This window comes from Falco naumanni, chromosome 6 (genome assembly GCF_017639655.2).
Source record: "Falco naumanni isolate bFalNau1 chromosome 6, bFalNau1.pat, whole genome shotgun sequence".
Classification (NCBI taxonomy): Eukaryota; Metazoa; Chordata; class Aves; order Falconiformes; family Falconidae; genus Falco; species Falco naumanni.
The window spans coordinates 58,255,395-58,276,222 of record NC_054059.1 but is presented as its reverse complement, the minus strand read 5'-3'; the positions used below and the strand labels follow the sequence as shown (position 1 = coordinate 58,276,222).

General features: G+C 43.4%; 1 protein-coding gene across 1 annotated transcript in view; it reads left to right on the top strand.

The window, feature by feature from the left end:
* The first annotated feature begins 215 nt into the window (after positions 1-215).
* RNF217 (ring finger protein 217) overlaps positions 216-20,828 on the top strand; it is a 63,651-nt gene continuing 43,038 nt past the window's right edge. The window contains exon 1 of the mRNA XM_040598257.1: positions 216-860. Within this exon, the coding sequence (XP_040454191.1) occupies positions 216-860 (645 nt within the window). The remainder of the gene's footprint in view (positions 861-20,828) is intronic.

Genomic DNA, 20,828 nt, shown 5'->3' with positions numbered 1-20,828 from the left:
CCCGCGGGCGGCGCTGACCGGAGCGGCACCCGCCGCTCGCTCCCCGCGCCCGCGGCCCCGCAGGCAGGAGGCCGGGCGGCGGCGGCCGGCGCCCGCGGGCGGGTGGCGCGGGGCTTGGCGCGGCGGGCCGCGGCGCGCGGGGCTCGGGACCCGGAAGCAGAAGCGGGGCCGAGAGGCGGCTGGATGGGAAGGCGCGGCGGCGGCGGCGGGCGGCGATGGGAGAGCAGCAGAGCTCGTTGAGCGCCCCGCGGGCGGCAGCCGCGCCGCCGAGCCCGGCCGGGGCCCCGCGGGAGCTCGGCCCGGACGAGCCGCCGCCGCCGGAGGCGGCCCCGGACGGCGGGGCGGCCCGGTCGGAGCGAAGCGAGGAGCCGCCGCCGCCTGCCGCCGGCCCCGAGCGGCGAGGGGCCGAGGAGGCGGAGGCGGCGACCGAGCCGGAGCAGCCGCTGGCCGCAGGAGAGCCGGCGGCCCTGGCGGAAGAGGGGCCGGGGCCAGAGGAGAGCAGCGGCGGCCGCCGCCGCCCCCCCCGGCGGCACGTGTACTGCACCGTCTACTGCGTGGAGAACGACCGGCCGGCGGCAGCCCCCGTCTCCCCCGGCGGCGGCGGCGGCTCGGGCGTGGGGCAGCCGCCGGCGCGGCGCGGGGTGGCGGCGGGCGACGACCCGCTGTCGGCGGGCGGCAGCATCGAGGTGGTGGACGTGTACCTGCTGCCCGAGCCCTTCTCCGGGCTCATCGCGGGCGAGTTCGGGCCGCTGCTGGTGCTGAGCTGCCGCGTGTGCCTGGAGGAGAAGCCTATCAAGCCGCTGTCCTGCTGCAAGAAGGCGGTGTGCGACGAGTGCCTCAAGCGGTACCTCAGCTCCCAGGTACGGCCCGGGCGGCGAGGCGAGGTTGTGCCGGGGAGGGGGCAGAGCGTTAAGCGGGGCGGCCGGTACCGGCAGCGCGGGCCTGAGCATCGCCCCGCGCCTCGGGGCGGCGGGGGGCGGAGGAGCCTTTCCCGCCCCACCGAACGCGGCTGGCAGCCGCCCGCCCGAGAGCTGCGGATTTAATGACCATTTGTTCTCGAAGCGTTTGCGCGTTGGTACGCAGCCTGTCGGGTTGGTCACTTTAACGTTTTCAAGCTCCTTCCATCTTCTACAGGATGTTCTCTTTGGATTGTCAAACTCTTGCCGTTACGCGGCCGGCACCGGTCTCCTGTAAAGAGGAGTGCAAAGGGCGATGGATGGAGTCCGGCGGCAGCGTTAGCAGCCGCCCCGGAGGCGAGCCCCGAGGTCAGGTGCCGGGCATCCCGGCTGGCATCCCACAGCCCCGCGCACCCCGCGGCGCTTGTACCCGCTGTCATTCGGCGTGTTCCTCTGAGAATAATGCGTTTGGTGTTAGGCCAGTTATGTAGGCTTAAAATAGTGAGGGGGGGGGTGTCTGTGTGACTGTTCGTTAGGAATCACAGTTACAACAGTAAACAAGAACTTCCTTGGGAAAAAAAAAAGCAAGCCCAAAATGCGATACCTAGTCTGTGCTGGGCAGAGAGCTGCTCATCCTGGGTTGGTAGGTAGCTACTCACATAGAGGCTGCTTGTATCTTCATCACTGCTTTGTCAGTCAGAACTGCTGTTTCAAACCAGAATCAGCATCTTGAAAGCAAAGCTCTGTCTTAGTGTTTTTAGTAGCTGGAATCACAAAACACTTGTGTGTTGTTACTGACACTAGTGCAGACATGCCCTAAACTGAAAGCAATGGGTGAAGTATGGGTATGTGGGAAAAACAAAGCCAAATAAACGCTTTTCGTACCACCTTTATGTTTTTATTCAACATAAACTTTTGGGATGTGCCCACTGGAGAAACGCTGGTGTGTGGCAGAATGAATTTTTACACCTGTTGGAGCTGAGAGCTGTGCTGGGGCAGCCTGTGCTTCAAGCCTGGTAACACTTGTTGTGGCTAATGGTAAACTCACTAGCATTTCTATGGACTGCCTCTGTTCTGTTTAGGTAACAAGGAAAGGCTTAATGTGGGAGCTGATGGATGGGAGAAGCATAATTTTGTTTTGTACATCTCCCGTAACACTTAAATTCAGGAACATTATCTCGAGGCTTTATGTACAGAGGCCAGAATGGTTTGGTTTGTAGTTAAGTGGTCGGCTGGAAACACTCAGTCAGTTGTTGGTTGTTTTTTTTTGTGTATATTGCCGCTGCTCGTTTGCATATTTGCTGCTGAGGTCCTGTGTCAGGACGTTGTCTTGCTTTGAAGCTGGAAACTGCAAAGCGGTGTGATGTTAGGGTGGTCTTCTCTAGCTTCTGTTGGTGCCTGCAGCTTACAGTGATCTAATGGAAGTTACATGATCTGGTAGCTAAAGCTACCCTGAAGAGCTCTTCTGCCTGGTTTAGGCTGGACTCTCAGAAGTCGATATGGGAGCTCGGTGGCTGAAACAACTGGTTGGCCTGGGAACCAGGTACATGCCCCATGAAGTGGGTTTAGCATTAGCCAGCTGTTGGATGTGTATGCAGGGATGCCCTCTTAAAGGAAGCAGCTAGTATTGCTGAGCACTCTGCAGAGCTTATCCCGGCATTAAAAGGTGGTCTTGGCAGATAGCCATATGGGTACTTACTCCTGTACATGTAAGATGGGGCAGGGATACAGATGCAGAGGAGGGGATGTCTGCAGCAAGGATGCTGGTCTTCAGGAGGGAGATTCACAGAGCACTTCTGTTGGCATGTTGTTACAGAAACTGTTATGACCAGGCAGAATTTTAGTTGCTTGATAAATTTGTTCAGGGAAAAAGGAAACAAAATACCCTCAAATAACAGTCCAATGTGTTCTTCCCCTGTCTTCCTTTTTTGTAAAGAACAAGAAAGTGATGTTTCTTTGAGAAGGACAAGAAGTGATGTCTCTTTCCTTTGTGCTGTGGAAGGACCCTGTGACTCATCCTGAGGAGAGAGGAGAGGCTTCTACATGTCAGTTACATTAAAGGAATTTCTGGGAAGGATGAGTGGAAAGGCAGTATAGGATAGAAATAGTTGCCTTTCATCTTTGAGACTTAACACTGGATGTAGCAAAGAAAAAAGGAAAATTTACCGAAAGTTCAAAAGGAGTAAATGTTGAAAAGCTGTTTCTGTTTGAAAATTTTGACAGATTTTCGGTTTGGATACAGTCAGCTTGATTTAGGAATGAACCTGACATTGAAAAAAAACCCACCCAAGAACAAAACCCCAGGCAGCAATATGCATTGTTCAGATCTGTTTTTCCTTGTCAGAGAAGTAGCAATCTGTGGCCTTGACTCTTAATTCTCTGGAGGGGTGGTCTTCCATGCTGCAAATGTGGAGCTGGCAGAAGTACAATGCTTAAAATAATTCATGTTGCCTTTAATGTCTGTGTGTGTGTTCCTACTGAAGAAAGCTGAATTCTTGATGATGGTTTCATTGTGATTTCTGAAATGATGCTTAATAGAGTAGCAAAGTAAAAACCCTGTTAATGCATTCTGCCCTCTTCTATGCAAACATAGAACAGCATTGAAACTTCTGCCTTGGAGCCCTTTCATAGATCAGAAAATCAACTGAAGTTTTAGGCATCGTTGAAAAGAAGATTATCCAGATGAGACTATTCCAGCTGCAGACTTTACTAGTAGCGTTACCAGCATGCTGGAAAATGAGGGTAATTGATTTAGGACTGTTGCATCTGAAGGTCCTTAGAGGTCAAATCGTGGCTTTCTTATCACTGGCACAGCACCTTGCTGTATAATCCCTTTCAAAGATTTAACGGCTGGAGCAGAAGCTTAGCAGGGGAGCCTGGAGTGCCCAGGCTGATCTGGAGTCAGACTTTTGGTAAATTGCGTAACTTCACCTCTGCCTCAATTTAGCTATTCTTTCTCCTGGCCTAATAGTCGCAGACCCTGAGGGCTTTTCAGGGTCTAAGACCAGTTTATCTACCATTCAAAAAAATTCTATGACTTCATTCTTTTGATCCCAGAGAAGTTGAGGGGTTAGCCTGAAAGAGGTGGTGGCTCTTGCACCTCAGGACCTGGTGAGTCCCACAGAGCCTGGGTCAGTTCACAGGAAGCCCCATCTCCAGGAATCAAGGCAGCCCCAAAGCTGCTCTTTGTTGTTACGCTTAAACACAATATAAAACAGATGAGCCTGAAGAGTGTGAATATTTGAACTGTCAATGCTCTTCCCGGACCACGGTGCTCACGGAGGCAATCTCCATGGGCTCTCAGGTATGTGCAGCGTGAGATCGGGGTCCGAAGGGTGGAAGAACAGTTTTCTCTTCAGCTGGGAGCTGTGGGCTTCTGCACTCATGCATCTAGTATACAGGTTAGGGACAGGGGTGGGAAGAACTAGGACGCTCAGTCTCAGGTGCAATACTGCCTTCACACCCCCTTCGCTTCCCATCCTCCTCTCCATTTAACATGGCACCAAAGCCATGTTATTCCAGAGACTGTGTGCACAGTGCACACACATAGGTTTGCTAAATGAGTGATTCACTTCCTAACCTCTCCTGGCTGCTTCTACATCTGCGTCAGAGGGAGTATTTGTGCCTGGTTTTGCTTTTTGTCCATTTGTGTGTCTGGAGTGGGGATAGGGTTTCTTTGAAATTTTCTTTAAAAATTGTAGGCGAATAGATACGGGATGATTTTTGACTTAAGAAGAGAGGGAAAAGACCTAAAGTATAACTAGGTTTTTATATTTAACTTATTCTGGACTGGTAAAGAGGTTAAGATTTATATGTGTTTTCTCATCTCCCTAATCTGTGAACTTGGCAAGTGCTATTCAGAAGAACAGTATTACTCCTCACTTTTCAGCAAGTATTGACTAGACCAAAATAACATTTGCTGTTTCCTAACATCTCTAAAGTACAATATGTTCGCTAATAAATATTTGAAGCTATATATATAAAATTGCATCTATACTTGTTTCACTTTTCCTATAAAGTGGCTGTAAAAGTTTTATAGAAACCTTGGTGATTCGACTGCCTGCTTTTTCTACATGCAAATTAGGAAACTTGATAATCCAGTTTTGATCCTATGGTTATTAGTGATGCTTTATATTGTAAATCTTGTAATTCTCTTGAAGCAGTTATTCTTACATTAAAGGACTTTGGGTAAGTTAATTTTAAACAGTATACTATATTCTCAATCAGATATTATGGTGCTTTAATTATAGGAACTGTAATGAGATTAGTGGCCGTGAGTAAATTGGAAGGGATTGTTGGGGGTGGGGAGGGACTGCATGCAACAGCGTTTTGTGCACAGCTGATTTTGGTGGGACTAAAATTCTGCTCACCTCTCCTGAGCATGGAATGTGGAGATTGTCTTCCCTCTGCCCAGGACCTGTTACCAGTCTTTCTTTCTCAGTGTCCTGACATCTGGGTTTTGACCCCTTTCTTTTTTTTGTGCATGATCTCTTTCTGAAAGACCTGGAGAAAAAAAAAGCAGCAGACTGTTAGAGTCAGGATTTTTGTGGGGAATTTGATTATATAGCCATGTAGTGAAGAGAATTTAAGAGCAGGCTGTATTGCCTAAAACTAATACTGTCTTGGAGCCGGAGGGACTTGACACCTGCGTGCCTCTTCAGGTGTCTGATGGTATCTTATAAATGATACATCTTCAAAGCCGTAGTCTGGTTGCTGATGAAAACGAGCTAGCAGAAATGTAGGCACCAAGTGCTGAATCATCTGATGGTTAATGAGCTGCTAGTGCCCTGAGTCAAACCAGAGCTCAGAGGGCCACTGTCATTCCCTGTGGGAGCAGCTCGGTGTTTGCAAGGGTTATTAATCCAAAAGCATGCTCTGGCTGTAGTTAGTGAATTAGTTGCTAGGACGGCTGCAGGCTGCCTGCCAGGGGATGATGGTAGGGTGAGCGACCACTTGCCAGCTGATATTGCAAGAACACAAAAGTTTCTAGAGGAGGAAGAGAAGTGCAGGAGGGGAAAGGAATATATTACCTGCTAGATTACAGGCCTTCTAAACCAAACCAGCCACTTCAGCCACTATAAGGTGGCTATGTTCCTGAGTAGGAGGGGGAGGCAGCAGATAGACCTGGTCCATTAGCTGCAAGCAGCCAGCCTGTAAGCTGCAGGAGCACCTAAACTACTTCACTGTCATTTTCAGCAAACGGCTTCTGAAGGTCTGTCCTGTTCTCCTGACACGTTGTATGCAGTGCCAGTGCTGAAGTGCTGCTTGTGTAGCCGGCTGCCCAAAGGTTACTGTCACAGTCACAGTTCAAGATGACACCCAAGTACCTTTAAGACTGTAAACATGAGCCTTTGAAGTTGGCCGGGCATATAGCTGGCTTTCAGTCCTTCTTGAATACTTGTTGCTGGATCCAGTTTGAGCCAGACTGAGGCTTGGAACAAAGTTTTACAAAATGAAGCATTGCAGGAAATACATTTAAATTCTTTTAAAAGAAAACTAGTTTTGAGTGATGTTATTGAATACAGCCTAGTTGTCCTAGCGCATGTCAGGCTTGATGCTACGTCAACATACCACCGCTTTGTGTGGTGGTTTTGTTCCCTATGCAGGAATAACTGCAAGCCTACTCTGCATGGATAGCTATGACTTCCTCCTGTTTAGACAAGTGTTTGCCAAAGGTAGACCTGGAATATGTGGCCATCATTTCTTAGCCGTGCTGTTATGGAGTGAAGGGGGGGAAAAGAGTGGCTGTTCTTTCAGCTAATAAGATTTCCATTAAAACTCTAATCTGTAGGATCAGAGATGTTAGGAATTGAAAAGATTGTGTCACCTTTGAACAGTGGTAGGAAGGGTTTGCTAATGGGGGAAAACCTGAATTTCTGGGGTGAAGATAAATGATAAAATTGTTGATGTTGGTAGCAAGGGGTGAGGATAAATGGCGAGTCCTGCAGTGGTGAATTTGTTGATGTTGATAGTAAAGCTGGTTTTGAAAGGTGAAGGCTTCCTATGAATATGAAATTGCAGTGGGAGATGAAGGAGAACCAGTTTTGGTTTAGCTTGAGTTGAAATCTAATTTCAAAAATGTGAAATTTCTGTGAAGCAGAAGCCCTTCTTGTCAGCTGGCTCAAATAGCCAGCATGGTGCACCTTGCTGGTTTGTCAGGAGTGTTGGCATTGGGGACCACACATAGGCTGGGCCACGAGGACATCGCCTGCTGTGTGTGCCTTCCCTTGTACTGCTCTCACCAGCTGTTCCAGGCACAGGTATGGACTCAGGCCAGGGGTTTTAAAGTGAAATGAGTTGAAAACTGAACTGAGTTTTAATTGCCCAGACAAAGAGAAATGAAGGAGTTAAAGGGGCGTTGGGAAGGCTTTTGGCTCACCTCTGTCCCTATTCCCCTGTTTTTCCAACCAGAACAACTGTTCCTCCAGTTGCTTTGGGGCCTCTTGGCCCTTCATTCCTCCCTTCTTGTACAAATATCTTGCTTCCTGCTGTCTAAACCAGTCAGGCTCAAGGAAGGTACGACTCTTACGTGACCAGGATGTGAGTACGTTGTCAAAATGATTTAAGAGTTGTAAGGGATGTAATTTCTTCAAAATTCTTCTGGTGAAGAAGGGCATTACTTACCCACCCAGTTACCATGGTTTATCTGTCTTCTAGTATGCTTTAGCTGCTTGCACTTCAGGTTTCTCTTGCCTTTTTTTGTATATTTTATAAATTCTATTAAAAAATCCTCATCTATTTGATTTTGTTAGTCAAATACCTATGACTTTTTCTAGTATAGAAGAAGTGACAAATTTGTGTAGTGATGAAGAGGCTATTAACTTATGAGCCCATTTTTAAGTACTTGAAAAAATTTTGATATGGTATTTGGAAGCTAACATGAACATAAAAATAACAGCATTCTTGTTGAATAGCCAGTTCTTAAATGTATGTTTTTCTGATATGGCGTGCACACATTTATTGTATAGGTAAATAAGTCTTGTGAGAGCAGGTGCTTAATGCAAGTGAAATAGGAAAAAATTACGATGGAAAACAAATTCAAGACTTTACTTGTAGAGAAGAAAACGTCATGGATTTCTGTGCAGAAGGTCAGAAGTTTAACAGTAGTTTAAGGCAGGTTTGGAGCTGAACCTGAAATGGCTTAGAGTACCTTAGTAGCTCTCTCAATGCTTCAATTTAAGAACAGTATATATTTTCATTGACAAGCTTGTTAGGTTGTAGGGTTTCTCCTGTTTATTTACTTAATTGTGAGAAAGGCTGTGCACTCCCTAGATTACAATTTCACAAAAAGATTAAAGAAATCTCTAAAGCTGTCCCACTCCCTTTTCTTTATGAGCTTGCTGGTAGACCATAGCGCACTTTGAAATCTGCAGATGTTTTTTACAAGGGATGTCAGATTGAAATAATAACAAAAGCACCTTTCCCCTTCTGTGGACTTTCTTCCCAAGTGGTGTTTTTATTAAGCACAGTACAGACTATACTGGATATTGTAGTGGAAGCTAGAAGGGACAAAGTTTAACTTTCCCAAGCCTAGTTATGCTGATGCCATTGTGTATTGTTTTCTACCATGGACATTGTACAAATGGCAGCAAAGGCAGGTACCTCTCTAGTTTAATTGGTTTGGCTCCCTCATCTCATAGGAGTGGTGGTGTATCAGCTTGGGGCCGCGTGTAGGATGGGGATCTGAATGACTGTCCCTTTAGCTTGTAGGAAAGGGAAGTCCTATCCAAACTGTTTCAGCTGTGATGTGGCTCTTTGGGGTTGTGCACACAATACAAGGAAGGAAGAAGAGCGAGAAGAAGGTTGCCAGGATGGGAAGGGCTTCGTGATGTTATAAGAATCGGTTTGCCCCAGAAGATGGGCCTGCTCAGGATGAGCTTTCATAAAACAAAAGGGAATCATGAAGACTGGTGTCCTTCATGTATGAGGTGCATCTTTAGCCTCTGTTCAAACCTGCAACTTAATACTGGCTAGTTATTCTGGTAAGTGGTGACCAGAAAGTGAAATGGAACTAGCTCTATTTCTGGTTTCTTATTGGATGGGGGCGGGCAGGAAATCTAACCTTAAAAAGGAAAAAAAAAAAGTATTTTAAACACAGTTTAAAATAAAAGAACTTCCAAGAAAATGGTTAGTGTTTTACTGGACTGCTGGAAGACTTTTATACCCTATAGGCAGCAGAGAGGGGTGGAGTAGGTAGGTACAGCATACTATCTGTGACACCATTTTAGAGGTGCTGAGAGGTGGCCGCTTTCCTGAACAAGCAAAAAGAAGGGCTTTGCTATTGTCAGTGCTATTGCTGTTGTGTGGGGGTACAGAAATGGTGGAGGTGGGCTTCTTAAGACATTCAGCTATTTTAATGTTGCTCACTGTGTGAGTGCACTCTGGGGAGAGGACACCTTATGCCTTTCCATTCCAGTGCACCTCTGCAGTGCCAGGTATGATTTGTCTCCTTAGAAATACTCCTTTAGCAGCCTTATGGAAGCAAGTATGTAAACTGCTCAGTGCTTTTTCAAGTGCATGTGCAGCTCTGTTGTGCAATAGCTTGGAAACTCTGCTTAGTTAACTTCATGGTATTAGTGTGCAGCTTAAAAGAGGGAAAGAATGTGCAACTTAAAAGGTTTTTTTGGAATGGACAGATTCACAGAAGAGCAAACATGTCCCATAGTATTTAGATGCTAAGTTGCATACCAACTACAAAATATTGATGTTAGGACTCCAGGCAGAGTTATGGTAGTGATAGTATATTTTATTGTGGTGAACTAATCCTACTGAGATTAAGGCAGAAATTTGGTTATAATACACTGGACTTCTGTCTAAATGTTGTTGATGTTAGAGACTTATGGGTATTGATATGTACATGGCCGTGTAGACCTGAAAGTGGCCAAACTGTGTTATTAAAATCTGGATATTTTAAAGTATGTAGGTATCTGTGGTCACAGTTTTCCTTACGTAGGGGCAGTGGAAATTAAGCAACCTCAGACATTCTCACCCATTTGTATAATGGAAAGTAGATTCAGCTTTGCTTCTGTATTTCTTTCTCAGTAACACTTAGAGTAACTTTCAAACTTCTGAAGATGCGCATTCTTTCAAGGCATGATCTGAAGTTGTAACTTTAAATGACTGGCATCTTCCCCATTTCTAAGATTTTAAACTTTCCTTGCAGTGAGTTGTGACTATTGCTAATGGACATTGCTGAGTGCTTTTGCCTCAGTAAAGTAGTTATTTCATGTGAAGACTTGATTTGTTGTTCTTTTTGTGAGAGTAACTTGGCAAACCCTGCCTAAGTGTCCCATAGTGTAATGCTTCATGAGGACCTCACCCAAGCCAAGACAACTAGTCAGACAAGGCCAAGCAATCACTTCTGGTAAATTAAGGATCTAAAATGAGTTCTGGATCTCCTTATCAAGAAGAGCAGACCTTGTCTAAAGCTGAAGGTCTACAGTCATTTTAGCTGGCAGCGCTGCTTACCCCAACCTGCAACTTGTTCCCTAGTGTTCATGCATCATCTGATCCACCAGCAGAAAAAAATGGTCTGGTTTGAAAGTAACCTTTCACAACCATATCTTAATGGGGTTGGTTTGGGGTGTTTGTTGGGGTTTTTTGTCTTATCCAGCACCTAATTGTCTCATGCATGGTGTGCAAATGTGTATTCCACCACAAGGCAATACTAAATAAAGTGTCTGTGGCTAAGCAGGGCCACTTATTTTGGCAGCTGTGACAGCCTGTCAGAACAAAGCAACTGAAAAGGCAGTGCAAGGGAAGGAGACAGAACATGTTCAAGATGACAGCACATGGGGGTTTTTATTGGAGCTCAATGAAATCAAACCTGCAATTTGGTCCTGTTCTTGCATCACTTCCTCTTTCACAATCCACGCGGAAGCCATGGCTTGTCCAGTGCCCAAAGGTGCGTCTGCACCTGTAGCTCTTGGACAAGCGTGGTGGTATGGTCCAGAGTGTTTATCTGAGCTCCTTGCAGCACTGAGGTTCCCAGTCCTGCCGAGGCTGGTACCCATTTATGGTACCTGTGGCATCATTAAATAAGCAGCTCTCAACCAGCTGGAATTTTAAAGGATCCCCAAGTGTTTTATAACATAAAATAGATTATTCCTAAGGCAGTTTTACAAGTGAAGGTTTTTCATGTGAATATTCTTGCAGACAAGGAACCTCTTTTTTTGATCTGGTTTATTTCAACAGCTTTAGTTCGCTGCAGCCAAGCAGTGCCAAGTATGATCGTTATTTTCTTGAGAGAAATATTTTGAGAGCTCTTGTGCAGGAAATAAGTTCCTCATTGCCCTATACCTCTTTGAATAACAAGTGAAAAGATGCAGAGCTCAAAACAATAGAAGGGGGTTTGGTTTTTATTGTGTGGGTTGTGGTGGTTTATTCTGGGGGGTGGTGGTTTTTTGGTGTGCGTTCTTTTTTCCTTCAAAGACAAAATACCTGGACTGTTGTTACATGGGATGTTATTTTAAAATGCACAGCAGAACAATGTACAGCACTGTCATGGAAGAAGTAGTATGCATAATTTTGAGATCTTTGTAGATGAAGGGTTTTTTTGAGCTTGGTTGTACAGTCTCTTGGTAAAAGTACAAAAAAATAAACTTATTTTGGAGACAACAACCAAAATAAATTCATTACTATTCCAATATATCATTTTCCACTGTGATTAACTTATGTTTCTGTAGGTGTACTGCTTTTGACCTATAAAAATTTTAAGCCTATTTTTACAATTAATATAGAAATTTTTAAAGTTGTATATAACCCATGCTTCTAGCATGTGCATTGGCATGAATGGGCTGTAACTACAGCTTTCACAATGTAGAGGCATGTTTCTTAGTGAGAAACACTGAGATATTAGTTTGGGGGAAGGAGAGAAGACCAGGAGGCAGTCCCCTCTCCTTGCCTCAATAATTAACTGGGACCAGATGGCCAGTTTTGTGATGCTAGCTTACCATTTAGCTTCTGTATCGAGTTTTGATTTAGGAGAATTTTGTTTTATCAGTCCTTATGGTGAAAAGAAAGAGCAAGGAAGAGGTTTTTTGATGATTTTAATTTTTCAAGTAGGAGCTCACCTGACTGTCAGAACATTAGTACGAGGCAGCAGATCTGAGTTAATGACAACAGATGATGCAAGCAGCTAATAATGGTGGAACCCCTTAAAAGGTGAATGCAACTTGAGGATGTAGCAGAGAGAGGAGAGCAGGGATGCTGTTGTATGTGACAAGGTTTTATTTGGAATCTTGGGCACCAGGGTTTAAGAAAAATGGCAGGAACCAGGAAGGACTGCAAGGAGAAGAGAGCTGTTGAACAGATGCAGACCTGTATAAGGAGATCTGGCAGGAGAAATGAACACTCTTTCTAAATGCAAGGAAGGGGGTAAATTAGGTAGACACTTGTAAAGAAGTTTTGGCACAATGCAAACTATAAAATTAGCAGTTAACGAAGGGAGGATAGAAACTGGTGTGAGCCTGTGTGTTTGGGATGGAAGGGAGGGACCTTGGAGGGCCCTTCTAGTCTCTGAATTTGGGAAGAAGGGCGCAATATCTGAGCAGTTCTCAAAGCCAACACCTTCAATGCTGTCAAAAGGGACTCACTGTGTGGCACCATTATGTGCTGAATTTGGCCTGGTTGGATGAGAAGGCTGCCTGTGCTTCTCCGAGTGCGCTCTATTGGGAAGCTTGAGGAAATGGTAGAAGAGTTCTATGGCCTGCTGTTACTGTTTTTTTAACTATTGCAAACAGCAAAATTTCCTAACGCCCGATGTGTATCTGCAAGCAGTGCATTTCAGATCATGCTTTGTGTCTGGCATTTACTGGTCTGTAAAGAATCTGAAGTCAAATGTCTTGCACTGATTTTAAGAGAAATGGCTTTTAAATAAATCTCAAAACTGTGTTTTCAAGACTGGTTTTGATTAGACTGATCTGGCTCAATTGGAGCAATTTCCAAGTGGTTCCCTCCCTCCGCTGGCAGACGACAGACTGCATTGCCGTTACCTTGGTTGACCTAAGTTATAGAGGATGCCTTTGTGAAATAGCTCTCCAAGGGAATTCATGCAGGCTGTTGTATAAAGTTATGAGAGAAAGAACAATTAGCAAAGACCAGTGATTGTGTGTTTTCGTCTCCACAGATTGCTTTTATGTGAAAACAATGAACAAAACAGATGGTTAGGGTACCAGAGAAAAACAGTCTCTGAAATTGCGTGGTTTGGGTGTGGGGTTTGCTGTCAATTTATATTTTTTTTTTATGAAACTACTGTTAGTGGTTGGGTAAATGTGCTGTAAGTTACTGGAAGGTGGTAGCTGGTTGTTGTTGCACTTCATTGTCTTCCTCTTGGTCCTTAGTTTAGCTGTATGCTTCACTGGACAGGCTGCAGCATCATCATTCTGGGTTTATCTCCTGATGGAGATATTCTAGGGGTTTTTTTCCTTCCAGTTTTTGATACCAACATCTGACAAGTTGTGGAAGGATTTTAGCATCCTTAAAGTGCTTATGTTGGCTGCCAGGTAGTCTTTTGGTAGCTTTAGGTAGTTGCAGGGTGTTTTATTGGGGATTCTGGTGAAATACATTCTGGTTCTGGCTGTGCCTGGCCTGGTGTGCATGGGGAGGGCTTTGCTGCTGAGATGCAGTAAACATGAGTTTCTATATTTATCACAAAATATGCTTGCACGCTGCTTGAATGAACTCGTTAAAGCCATTGTGCTCTTTATACATGCAGGAGCTAGATCCACAGGGAAAATAATCAAGTTTTGCACAGAGATAGAGGCTGGGTAGCTGAGCACAATGTGTTAACTCCATTCTTTATGTGTTTGTACCTTTGAAGACTGTGTAGCCTTTTATTCAATTCTTGTTAAGTTAGGTTTATACCTGTACAACTAAACTGGTCTCCTTCAGGGTTTTAGTTTCACGTAGCGTCTCTGAGTTCAGGGGTGAAGTCTGTCTGGGAAGACAAATTTCATGGAAGCACTAATTGATTTAATTTTTGGGTCCAAAAATCAGTGTTGTGTACTAATCTGATCATGAAAAACCTGCTTCTGGATTTGGACAGACCTTACAGCATGAAGACTGATACATGCTGAACCAATGGGCATTGAAACATTAAAAGCACTCTGAAAGGTGTATGATTTTTAATAGATTCCTTCATGTATGTAAGCCATGGTAGAAAAACTGATGAGAACTAGATCTGGAATATGTCAAATTAATCATATATCTTGTGTAATGGTCTATAGAGACACTTGAAAAATGCAGGAGTACTGCCCAAGGAGTAAGAAAAGGTAGATGAAATTAAGTTAAACAGCTGGCTGATAAGTTTTGAGTGGGTTATAAAACCTTTATTTATGTCAGGAACTTGAGCTTCTTCAAAAGGTATATGCTTATCTAATGAGTGCTGTGAAGATCCTGGAGAGTGACCTCTATTCTTGCCACCTTCCAACTTTTGCTGGTTTTCTTCTTCCCTTTCCTGGATGAGCTTCCTTTCCACTGTCAGGAGCTTTTTAAAATGGTATTTCCTTTCCATGGCGATCCTGTAGTTTACAGTATTTGCAGTTGTGTTCTGGAAAGGTAGAGGTTTATACAGTTTAAGACTAATTTGGTCACCTTGTGGATTATTCAGCAATGCCACTGAAAGTAAAGGATTTGTACTGGAAGAAATCTAACTTCTGTCATATGCCGTGTGACTTTGGGGGAAGGAGTTGTTACTCAGCTGTGGACTCTTCTTATCTCTGTCACGTTGTTGGAGTGTTTGTCTTGTTTTTCTTCCTGACAGTGTATAATTGACCAGGAGAGAAAGACTTCCTTGCAGAAGAATCTTTGTAATCACCTATCATGTGCTTTTGTCAGTCCAGCTGCTTTTGAGCAAGTGTGATCCATGTAGCAGATGACTCCGAGAGCTGGCCGTGCTTTGCACTGGTGGTATCTCTCTAGCATTGAACTGAGACACTTAAGCCGAGGCTGAACAACCTTCAGGACACATCAGTTAGAGCTGTCTTAAACTCTTCACTGTTCCTTGCTATCACTGTACACCTGTGGAGGGGGGGCTAAACTATGTTCACGGCAGTGAAATTACAGCTTTTTTTGCTTTTTCTTCCCCCTACTACTGCAGAGTCATATGAAGCGTTCTTGTAGCTTGGAGGAGTTTGGACTAGCCTATGCTATCTGTTACTCAACTGTGATTTCAACACAGTGATTTTGAAGATCAAGCTCAGTAGCCTTGTGTTTCTGTTACACAGATACCTTTAGTGGTAAAGTGGAGCAGTTGTGAAATTTGGAAGTATAAAATCATAAAAGCCTGTAACAGATTATATTACTGTATTGTGCATTACAAAAAGTTTTTTGAAGGCACCCCTCCTTCCGTCAAGTAGCAGAGTTACTGATTGTGTTCTCCCTTTTTTTACCTGTTTCTCAGGCCCTGGAAGTGGGAAGAGGGTAACCATGAGATTAAGACTATTAGTTTGTTTTTATTCCTCGTCTCTTTCTCTTTGAACATCATTCGTTGGGGGGGTGGGTGGAGGGGGTGGGCATTAGGAAAAGGACTTGGTGTTTCTCTGAAGCAGTAGAGTTCCTTTGCTGAGCGTTTGGCACACGACACCCTTATATGTGATGGCACAGGGAACAGGTTTGCTCAATTGCAGCTTTAATGTTTCAATTAAACCCGTGTACTGTGTTGGATGTAGTAGGAGGTGTTTTGATTCCATGTAGGTGTTCCAAGTGCTCATCAGGAAGTGACTAATACAGCTGGGCAGGTAGGGCTGCACTAATGAGACCAGTAAGAAAATGGGCTTTATTTAAAAAAGAACAGCTGTCACTACTCAATGTAAAGCACACATCATATAGCAGTAGGAAATTTACTGTTGATCTAGCATACTATTGCTTTGATCAGTTACTTTTTAAAATTTTGGGGGGTTAGGATTTAGAGGAAATACATATTTCATGTCTTGGGTTGTACAATAGCTATATTAATCGTGCTAATACTGCATGTTGCAAACCCAAGCAAACAAGAAATTGCTCACAGCTGTGTTTTTTCTTAAACTAGAAAAATTCAGAATTAGGATAGCTGATCAATCTTAGCTGTCTTATAGTGACCACAATGGAAAAACCTTGGAATCATGCTTCCTTGTAACTCCAGTGTAAACTATCTTAAATATCAGTTTTGCCTCAACTTTTGGGGGAAAAGATGGTGAGTTTTGATATGGTTTCATCTAAAACTAGTTGCAGACTTGTAAAATTCTAAAAATGCTTTTTTGCTCGAAAAGTAAATTCAGGGAAGCAGTACCTAATTGTTGAGATTTTTATTGAACCTGTAAATACTGTACTGAATGAACCCAACTACTGTAACAATACAAATACCTGTGACGATAATTAATAAGTTTCATACTGAAGTTAAGCTACAGATCACTCCATGAAAGGAGCAGTAAATACATTTTGCATAGCTTCTATTCTCTGTTCATGTTTCCTCTTAGATTTTTACTTTTTGGCCCTTCCTATTAGTTTCCTTCTGAATTTGCGCACCTCAATAAATGGAAATATTCTTGGAAAATAGGCGGAATGGTGATGCTCCAATCTTAGTGGTAGTTAAATAAAACAGTCAAAACAATCCTAGGCTGCTCTTCTGAGCTTTTCCCTCCACTTTTTTTTGTTGTTGTTCCACTTGCCTGGTTAGATCTCTTGAGCCCTTTCTGCTGGTTGGATAGGTTTTCTTTGCTGTACTGCACTCAGATTTGCTGCTCAGTGGGTTTTACTTTCCAAGCATCTCTTACAAGTACCTTTGTTGTGCCTTAGTGAATACTGCATGTATGCAGTTTGTCTAGTCTTGTGTAGGACATGAATCTACCACCTCCCATCATCATGTTTATTGGCTGTCATAGCTAAGGGGGACAAATCATTGAAATCTCATATGAATTCAGCAAGTGTATTTTTTTCTTGAGTGAAAGTATGTTCCGTGTATCACAGTTGCAAGTAATTGTCTGCTGTTAGAACAATCCTGACAGAGACTTCTAACTTTTTCTTGGTTTCTTCCAAATAGAATTGTTCCATCCCACTTGAATCTGTGGGGAAAATCCAAGGTGATCCTACCCAAGTACTCTAGAAATCCAGACTTCTCACAGATGACCACTTATTGCAGTGACTGTGAACTCACCTTTGGCATGCAAAGTCACTAGGAGCTATGCTTTGAGGTAAATCAGGATGGCGTTAGGAAAAAGACATTCTTATTTGCAAGATGTTCATATGTTGTAATGAGAAATTAATAACTTTAGAGGTTTGGTGTGCAGAGGTGGTTGAGGATGCATATTAAAAAGAATACTTTTATGATCTCTATTTATTTTATTATTCTTCCTGCGTAGTGAAGGACTTGCTAACCTATTCTTTCTTACTGATTACGATTTTGCAAATATGAGTCAAATGGAACTGTAGTTTGCCCTTAGTTTTATTCATAGCCATTTGTACTTTGGAGAGTTAGTGCACAAAATGTGCATAGTGTATGGTAATTATCAATGGTGTGGGGTTTCTCACTTTTCCCCTAAATTTAATAAATGTTTGCTGTTTTCCTGATATATATAATTTTTTCAGACTTCTTCACATGTGATAATTTGTTCATTGTGCAAAACTTGTGCAATTGTTTTGCATGTGAAAGAATGAGATGTAAGTGATCATTTGGAGGAATCAATGATCGGTTGGAAGACTCAAGTACTTTTTTATTCCATGCAAACTATATACAACTCTTTGCTTCAGTCTTCTGTAATTCTTAGCATACTTAGGTTAAAATATTTGTACTAAATATACATTTCAGTAGAGGTTGAAAGTAGACTCCGGAGACCTCATTATTAAAAATTTGGCTCTGTAATTAGAATACCCTATGCACCAGAATACAACAAAGGATTAATTTTGCCTTTAATAAGAGATGTTTTATTAAGTCTAAATGACTTCATAAAATGTTCTTTAACTTTCCCTTGATACTGCCTTGTCACTGCTTGACAGCAAGTGGCTTGTAGATTTAAGTGTAAGCATCCTTTGGCTCTTTCAGATTTATCAGTTTTACCTGAATGACCCAGGTTTAAAGGATTGTATTTCACCAGATTTGTTTAGGGTTTTTTCCTTGCTGTTTGGGTAAATTACCCTGTTCCCAAATGAAGTTTGACAAAGAAGTTAGTCATTCATACAGTCGTTCAGCTGTTTCAGCTATGTCACCTTCAATTTATGTAGGGAACGCATAGGGTATGGGAGGGAGGGAAGTCAAAGAGTGGCTTTCATTCAGTTAACCACTGAATTTCAGAGGTACCATCTTAATGTTAGTATCATTAGTTACAGGCTTACTAAAATTTTAGTACCAAGTGTGTTGTAGGGAATGATGGAGTTGCATAGACATGTGGTGGGACATCAGCTGATTGTACTGGGCAGGGAGGAGAGCCAGGGACAGCTCTGGAGAGATGCTGCTGTCATCCTTCCTTATCAAGTTGGGATTAAGGGGGTGGGAAGGTCACTGAGCCTGATCTTTTGCCACTAGGGAAGGTGCTGAGACATGTTTTAACAAGTACTCAAAGTCTTAACTATCAGAAAAAGTCCTTTCTTGGGCACTGTCAAGCTGTTTTTCTGTCCCACTAGTGCTGCCAGAAAATCTCAGCTTTGATGATGGTTCAGAAACCCATACCATATTGGGGGGGTGGGGGCAACAAAAGTAGGCACATGTGAACAGAAATTCCCAAGGTTCTGAATTTACTGGGAAATTAACACAGCTATGTTTTGTTCTCATGAAGCCACGTTTTGGTTCTTTTAGGGAAATGTCAGTACAGTTCAGAATTTAGTTCTACAGAAGGATGCTTTGAGTTTCCATTGCTGCAGGCAGCGTTTTGTTGAAAAGTGCGTAACAAGCGCCTCGCTTATGTTGGTGTTTGGGTGAGCTCCCAAAACCACAGAAGTCACAAATACAAATATTACTTTCTTTTGCACAGAGAATCAGTGTGGTTTGGGGCAGCAGTTTCCTGGGCAGCAGCAACAGCAGTTCTTGGTGGTGGCTCCCACTGTTTGGAACAGGTGCAGGTTAAAAGGAGACTTTACAAGTGTAGAGCCTTCCCTGGATGAAGGTACAGGGCAGCAGGAGCAGTTCAGAGGGTAGCTAGCCTCTGTATGTGTGTTATTAAAGTGAGAGAAATTAGATGGATTTAGAAAATTTTGAAGAGTAGATTATTTTTTTTTCCCCTTGCATTCAGTAAGAGGATGTTCTGTTCCAGGGAAAAACTGCAGAATAGGAAAGATGTGACTTGTGGAAAAGGCAGGGACTTCCTAGGAAAGGATGAAGTGGGTGTCTCTTCTTTCTTTTTCCTGATTTTTCCTTTCTTCTCTTATTCCTCTCCCCAAACAAGCTCGAGCAGCCATGACTGCTTTCCCCTTTCCAAGTTAAATGACTGCAGCTAGCCAGGCCTCTACAGAAGCTTGTGTCGGCGGCAAATGGTTGTCAGGGATTGCTTAACCGTAGAGGGCAATTGCAGTTTGCAACTACTAGTAAAAGTATTTGCTCTGGAAGGACCGGTGGGGTATTTTTCTAAAATACAAAGTAGTCCTTATCCCATTGAAAATCTGAAACATAACTAGTATTGTGAGAGGTCGTATTTGGATAGAAAGGTCAATGGTGTTTAATATATAATGTGCTGTGTTTCCATTTCAATGAAAATACCAATGAAATGCTAAGTCAGATACTTTTGAAAATTTTTGTCTCCTTGTTAACAAGCATTCTCTTTATTTTCTTGTCTGTCATGAAAGCTGTCAATCCTTTCTTTTTGGTCTTGCAGAATCTGGAGTTGGGGAGATGTGTGTCCTTGTGTACAAGCCCTCTTGCTCTTGCGTTCTCTATTACTGTGCTTTGTAATGATTCCTTTATCCTCCTGTGCTGCTTCAGTTCCTACCTGTTAACCTGTCTGCCACTGAGCACTATATATATTCTTTGGAAACACTTAATGAAACCAGAATTTCCTCAATTAATATTGAATTCAATTACTACTGGAGTCTGTGGTTTCAGAAGTGGAGATGGATAGAGTTGACTTGGTACCTCCTTCACCTCACTTCACCTGCCCGCCTCCTGGTCCCCAAGCTGCAGTCCTTAGTGGCTCTGATACCTACTGGTAGGAATGAAGCTGCATCTTTTAAACAGTCAGTGTGGCAACCCAGTTTCTGGAACCCTGGAAAAGTTTAATGCTGGCAGAGGTGGTGTTTCGAGGCATTTTAACAACCCGTTCATCCCTTTACAAACCCTCATAGTCAATCCTTGGTATTTATTTTTGGAGGGAGAAGGGGAGGGGATGGGGAGTGTTAGACAAGTTTGAAATAGGCAGTATCTACAGAAATGATAAATAGTGGTTTTTCTCCAATTGTAAGCATTTTTTCCTACCATAACCATTCTTAAGTTGGAGCCTCTGCTGGCTTTACTCATGGCACAGAACAGTGAACTTTATTTAGTAAAAATTCTTCCCAGTGTATGGAAAGTTAATGAGGTGTGTCCTTTCATAGTGTATCTTCTACAATCATTGGTTTGTTCTTACAGTCAACTGCTTCACAGTGTTTTGTAGCATGTGTGACAGTTGTTGGTAGAGTTCCTCCCTGCTTCTTGCTCTGAAGTTAACTTAGTGGTTTCGTTACAAGTAAATGCATTTCTTCATCTTAAAAAGCTTGCTTCATAACTATTCCCGTTGCTTTAGCTTCACAGATAAGACTCTTGTATCCTTCAGGGAGACAGCTGAGAGAACAGAAATAGTGCCAACAGGGAAGTGGGAAGTGTGAAGACCACATGAAGGACTGTGGGGCAGGTGTCAGGGCAGATGCTGGGTCCAGACCTGAAGCTTGGTGAAGGATTTCCATGCCTGCCATTGAGCGTTTTTAAGTACTTGTACAGAATGGGAAAATACACATTGGTACGCACAAACCTAATAATCACATGGCTATGCCAAA